The sequence below is a fragment of the Haliotis rufescens genome, unplaced genomic scaffold (genome assembly GCF_023055435.1).
Source record: "Haliotis rufescens isolate VD_foot unplaced genomic scaffold, xgHalRufe1.0.p SCAF_3, whole genome shotgun sequence".
Taxonomy (NCBI): Eukaryota; Metazoa; Mollusca; class Gastropoda; order Lepetellida; family Haliotidae; genus Haliotis; species Haliotis rufescens.
In genome coordinates, this window is record NW_025964001.1 from 65,975,197 (window position 1) to 65,982,296 (window position 7,100).

Sequence of the window (7,100 nt, forward strand, 5' to 3'; positions counted from 1 at the left end):
AAACATCCCACTTTAATAATAAGTTATATATCTTAGAAGCCTAAACCTTTCATATTTTTTTTAGTTTATAATTTATTTATTTTTAAATCTGGCCTCATAATGGATGATAAATATTTTCCCAGCAAAGTTGCAATGCATTTCTTTTGAATGATTGTCAGAACAAACCAAAAACCAATTATCTGTTAAATAGTTATAGGCCTACTGCAGTAACTGGTTTCACACACTAAGACATCAATTGAGTGATCTATCGTTTCACTGTCGACTGATGCCGGTGACATACGGAATTCAGCTACTTATCCATAAAATATGACAGTTATTTTGAATTCGGATGGGGAAAAAATCAAAGAGAATCTTTTTTTTCCCCAGTACGTTTCCACTCGACAACCGACTTTAAAAACGTCCTGGGACGTACCCCATTTTCGTGTTACTCAAAGCATATGCTCTCGTAATCAGCTGGTAATGTGTAATCTTGTTGAGACAACGTTTAGCGACAGATCGTATTTGTTTCTTGATATTGTCAAGTATCACTGATCTGTAGACTTAAGGTGGTGGGAATAGTTATACCTAATAAAGACAAACTTAGATGACGACAATGCCGATACTTGCGATAGGGTCGTAACAGGGTGGAACAGGATGAATAGGCCAACTGATGAAGCATGTGGGTCACCAGGCGTGACAAAAATCTCTTAGAATATTACGTGTCCGCTTCTGAAAATGTAATAATGAGCATATAGGTAATTTAGGTGTACACACATCAAAGTATTATTCTTACCACGTTAAAATTGTCACTGTGTAGATGTCGGGGTCGGGTGACACATCAGGTGATGTGGGTCTTCTCTAGTTTCCACTTGATTTTCATCGTTTCCATACCACGGATCCTGCTCTGTTGGTTCTTAAGCGTATGGTTTTGCGATTTCTTGATGGGTCTTCGGATCTGGCAATATTTTGAATACCATGTTGTATCACCATAAACTGGTACTTATTATCTTTTGCGTTGGGACCCAGTTAACCCGGCAACAAGGTATCTAGGGCGGCGGAGTACAAGCTTGTTGCTTTGCTTGTTTGTTGTTTAACGCCGCACTCAGATATATGACGACGGTCTGTAAATAATCGAGTCTGGCCCAGACAATCCAGTGATCGTAATCATGAACAACGATCCACGCAATTGGGATACGATGACATGCATCAACCAAGTCAGCGAGCCTGACCAAACGATCCTGTTAGTCGCCACTTACGACGAACATAGTCGCCTTTTATGGCAAGCATGGGTTGCTGGAGGCCTATTCTACCCCGTCACGGGTCTGGAGTACAAGCTGCAGCGACACCATACAGGTATAACTGTTTTTTTGTTTTTTTAAATGCTGCACTCAGCAATATTCCAGCTATATGACGGCGGTCAGTAAAATAATCGAGTCTGGACCAGACAATCCAGTGATTGACATCATGAGCATCGATCCACGCAGTTGGGATCGATGGCATGCATCAACCAAGTCAGCGAGCCTGACCACCCGATCCCGTTAGTCGCCTTTTTACGACAAGCATAGTCGCCTTTGACGGCAAGTATGGGTTGCTGAAGACCTATTCTACCCCGGAATCTTCACGGTGGAAGCAGAGCTTGTAGTCAATGACGCAGTCAGTGAAATAGGAACACAAACGTGTTGACCACATGTTTTAAATTACCTCTTGGGATTTCTTAGAGAAAATTGTATTTCAGAGCAGTGTGCCAAATAGCCAGTTCCCTTTCACTGATTTTCCCAACTGAACTAGAACTCCAGCCTTTGATGTTTGCATTTCACAACTTTTGAGGTACAATCGAGCATATGTTCTTTCTTTCAAGATTTCGGAGAGCGTCATTAGACTCTTTCTCAGAAGTTATTTGATCAAGGTTACAACATTCAGGGCCTCACATAATCTTTCAAAAAGTTTAAAGGTAGACACGAGGAGGACGTTTTCAAATGTGACGCAGCGACAAAAATGATGTCCGTTGCAATTCTGTTTTGACCTGTAGGTGAATAATTGACTTTCCTTTGCATGTGTTTGTGATGGTTGCATGTGGTTGTGATATAAATATTCACTGTCCGATTGTGCAAGATTAACCCTAAACAGATTGATCACGGAATAATTTCACGTCCAGTCCAACTAAAGAATTGTACAAACACAAAATTTAAAAATATCACTGAATCACTTATTGTATAGCGTATGTATTGGGATGCAAACAGGTCTATATCGTATTACTTCCTCAGTTGGAAATTAAACTATATTTCAGTGGTACTTGAAGTTTAGCTTGAAGGGTTTCAATCAAAATGTGGGTCAACTGAAGTCAGTCTGTATGTTTTTAAGCTGCTTATTGTCATATTTCAGACATCATAGGCGTAACGTTTTAACCATCACTGCCCATTAAAGAAAGGCGAAATTATTCAAACAGATTTTCCATTCGTCGTTGCTTTATTCGCTGAAAACTTTGCAAAATTGTGAATACTATATCACCAATACCTAAATTGTAACAATCTATTTCTTACAGAGAGTAATAAATTTGGAATGTCCCTCTGCCATGACGGTCGCCCACGAGAGGAACGGCGCCATTTTGTCCTGAGAATATCTGTATTGCTTGGCAAATCTTGAAGCAAGTTTATCTCTCCTTTTCTTCATGCAGGCTTCGCTGATCTTAGTGGGAGGAGAAGAAGTTTCTTCCTTAGGTTTCTCCTCGGCCTCTTCCTCCAGAACTAGGCTGTAAGCTCCGTATCCCACTACTTCACCGCGCCTCAGAATCGGACATTCAAGTCTTGTATCAAACGGCTTCGATTCCCGCGCCGAGGCGTGGATATCGTCTACTGTTACTCCGAAAGGAAGGAGAAAGGGTAGTTTGTTACGATCACCTCTGTGGTAGGTGTCTTGAGGATCTCGGAGTTTATACAGAGATATCCATCTTGAAATTTGATCAAGCATTGGCTGCTGGTTCTCAGAACTCCCTCGCTTCTCAAACTGCTTCAGCAGGAGCATCACGTCCCGTCTAACGTCAGACCAGTATTCTCGGGGCGACAGTGGCAGCAGCCTTCCCGTGTGGCATGATGGCATCACTTCCTCAACCTGCTCGTCAGTCAGTAGATACCAGCCCTTCCGTTTAGTTGGCCGGTTGTGTGGATTATGGAGCTGCTGTATGATCATCTTTGACGGCGAACCGCGGCCTTCTTTCGCCCACTTCTTGCGCATGGCTTCTATCAGAGGTAACGACCGCATCTTACGCCAATCGTAGATCTTCCCATTGCGGACGAAATATCTGGTTTTGCGTTTCATTAAGTTGTACCTGTATAACAGAGGCAAAGTGAAATTGATTGCTTCTTTCTTCGAAAGGATCTCTGGAGCAGACGACGCTTTGGGGCCACTCTCTCCTTCGGAAACTGGCTCCCCTTGTTGAATGCCTGATTGGGATAGAAGATCCTTCTGCTTGAGGAGTAGATTGTTGCGAAGTGCTGTGATCTTTAACAGGTTGGCAGTATTGGGGATGTGGGTACTGAACTTAGGCGGCTGTTCGGGGAAGTTCTCAGCCATTTTGGGAGAAATGCAACCCATACCGGTAACTGTAAAAATATAAAGTCAGAAAAGTAGCGGAATGGATTTATTAGTTTGTGAGGAAAAACAACTCCCTTACAAAATGAGTCCATGGATAGAACATCAACGTTTTCAGTTAGAACGACCACGTTAACCTGCAATGTCAAGACAAAAACTGACGTGTTTGACGTCAATGTCCATTGTCCTGTCAAAACAGACTTGTTTGTTTGTTTGTTGTTTAACGCCGCACTCAGCAATATTCCAGCTATATGACGGCGGTCTGTAAATAATCGAGTCTGGACCAGACAATCCAGTGATTAACAACATGGGCATTGATCCACGCTAGTCAGCGAGCCTGACCAACCGATCCCGTTAGTCGCCTCTTACGACAAGCATAGTCGCCTTTTACGGCAAGCATGGGTTGCTGAAGACCTATTCTACCCCGGATCTTCACGGGTCCGAAACAGACTTAACACCCTGGATGCCATTTGGACACAAAACGCAGTTGCTGTGCCAGAGGGACATATATGTCCTTCTAAAACGTCATGTCACCCCAAGCCCATAGCAATTGCAACATCGCCCAAAATAATAAGTTTCCAACACATTTGTATCATGTTTACAACTCTACTGTCAATAAATAACGCATATGGAGTGTCATAATACACATCACCAAAGCGGCACGTGAATGCGTGGCTAATAAAATTAAGTTCAAAATAAGCAGAACATGATACCCTGCTTGCCTTTGGTGCCCTGTTTTTATCTGGTTCAATAAATTAAACTAAATTAAACTCGAAGCAATTAATGCACATAAAAAGTGCGATGTTGACGGCATTTTGCGTCCTGTCGTTATTCCATTCACTAGATTATCGGCAGAAAGTTGTAACTGCAAGATGAAAATCCTAGAACACAATGATGCCCAGGTCGTCACTGATTATCTCCGACGACAAGGGTAGGTCTTCACGCCGAATGGCGGGCAATCTTACGCAAGTTAATCAACAGTATGCCATTTTGGTAAGCTCATTCCTTAGTAACGGTTTCTACGTTTTTCAGACGCCATTTTTGTCGCCTCGTTAAAACAACAGGAGGTTTGGGGGGCTTGCTCCCCCCAATCGCCGGCTTGATTTAAATGCCTTCGTAAGTAAATAAAATCTTTAATTACCAAAGTAGTAGCATCAAACAAACATGGCGGATTGGTGTCCGGTATAATGCATGTGTCGTGCATTTTGGACACACCAGATATTGACATGCACGCACGAAATTAATTTTACAGATTTCATATCGTCATTACTACTTTCTTATCACTTCTATTTTTTGTGGGTAATAAAGCAACACGCATATATTCAAGGTGCGGTCGATTTTAGTCCGAGGTCTTCCATTACAACTAATGGCTGTGATTGGGATTTGGGTTTTTCTTCCGAGACAAATATTTTTACCTCCACTTCACCTTCAAATTGTGGAAAACATATACTATGACATGATGTGATACTTAAGATGGACACGCACAAGTAAAACAAGGTCCATGCTAATCATAAAGTGACTGGGGCGTGAAAATAGAGTAAACTTACCTTGTATCATATGTTCCGACACAAAACGTTGATTGATGACGTCATCACAAAAACTGCTATGCTGACGTCATAATGGTTATGACGTCATACAACGATTAAAAAGCCTTGTTGCGATATGGAGACACGGGAACAAGCTTGAAACTTGACTTATCATGACACTACTGTCACAGGCTAATTTATTACTTAATCATTGACTTTCACTTTGTGTGAGTTCATTGGAGTATGAGCCTTCATAGAGTGAAAGCCAAACTGCATTAACATCGGAGCTTGTGACTTCATATTTACACACACCGCCATATTCAACAACCAGCTGTATCACGAAATTAAAATGGTTCCCTCAAAAGTGATGGATGAATGGATTGTTTGTTGTTTAACCGTTCGAAAATAGGGTATGTGAAGATTGGAAGGCGGATGCCTCGATGCACACGCGACCCGCCAGTCACGACCTTGGGTGGATTAGGGGCTCTCGCGGCAGTGGGTGATTTTACATAGCGCTTTAATTACTTTCAAGGAGGTCGCGGGTGACAGCACAGCCACGGTGATTGAAATTAGTATCAAGCGCCTCATTAAGTACTGCGGACCGCACCCGTCTCGCGTACAAGAGACGGCAGAGCCGTACACGTTACGTCTGCGACTGATCGCTTGGGAGTAGGACATCTTGACTTTGATCCTTTATGTCAAACACTGTGTACATGGTGTAAGTTGAGGAAATGTATTATGATTTGCATCACTGTATTAAATTCAAGAAATGTTTTTCGTATTGTTTTTCAGGGTTCGAGATCCCTGATGCGGATTCTGAGCACCTAATGAGACCAAGAGACATTGTACAATATAAAGCCGACAAAGAGGATATTTTTGATTAGAGAAAATGAGAGGAATTGTAAGTTATTGAAAGTTAACCATATTTTCTGCGTCACTGATCAGCACACGGGATATAAATCTTGACTTAAATTTAATTGTTTTCTACTGTAACTACGCAGTCTAGATGATCTATATAAGCTGTTGTTGTTTTAAGTGGTTCGCCAGGGATTTCTAAGCAGGATTTAGTCACTGAAAACACAAATAACATTTATTTATTTTTATTTATTTATTTTTTTAATATTTTTTTTATTTTTTTTGATAGAACAAATTTGATGCATTCAGTCTCTGCATTTTGTTTACCGTTACCCATCCGATAAATGTTTTATAGATCCTGAGATTTCTCTTATGACCCATGAGCATGATGGATGGGGATCCTGGTTTAGTGTAGGTCCTCCATGCTTGACTTTGATGCCTTATATGGATCGGATGAACGGCTTGTTAGATAGCAGGTTATCATACCATTTGGCTTGAATATTGCAGATTGTGACTTAGCCACACGCTAATTTGCATATCATGTGACCCGACAAACAAACACACTTTTTCAGAAATCAGAATAGAATGGACTAAGTATTTGTATTGGCGGGTTTTTTCATATTGTTTTGCATAATTATATAAATATGCTACTACAACTGCAACAGTGAGTTGCATGACAATACATATTTACACATCAAAGTGACCTTATCGCTAGCTCTTCATATGGCTTCAGGGGCGGTCGGGTAGCCTAGTGGTTAAGCGTTCGCTCATCACGCCGAAAACTCGGGTTAGATTCCCGACATGGGTACAATGTGTGAAGCCCATTTCTGGTGTCCCCCGCCGTGCTGGAATATTGCTAAAAGCGGCGTAAAACAATACTCACTGACTCACTCATAGGGCTTTAATGACAGCACCTGGTGTCGTACAACCAATGTAAACATAGGATAACAACGCAAATGGAAATTGCTTTTCACGATTTAGGATATTTTCTCAATGAAAGTTAACCATTTTATGACATATGTTTGTCTGGATATGTAGACTTGTCCAAAATGAAACAGATGAAAAACATATGCAATATCTTGAATGGACTGTGTAAGATGTGACGAATCGTCACATGGCGCTGGCCTGTGGCAGAGGTACTATGCTGGTCAC

General features: G+C 41.5%; 1 protein-coding gene across 1 annotated transcript; it reads right to left on the reverse strand.

Annotated features, from left to right (window-relative positions):
• Positions 1–2,424: 2,424 nt before the first annotated feature.
• On the reverse strand, positions 2,425–5,237 carry LOC124151473. Its single transcript, XM_046523959.2, has 2 exons — positions 5,115–5,237; positions 2,425–3,578 (listed from the first exon to the last, which is right to left on the reverse strand). The coding sequence occupies exons 1-2, from the start codon at positions 5,122–5,124 to the stop codon at positions 2,509–2,511; spliced, it is 1,080 nt and encodes a 359-aa protein (XP_046379915.2). The 5' UTR covers positions 5,125–5,237; the 3' UTR covers positions 2,425–2,508.
• Between the last annotated feature and the right edge of the window lie 1,863 nt (positions 5,238–7,100).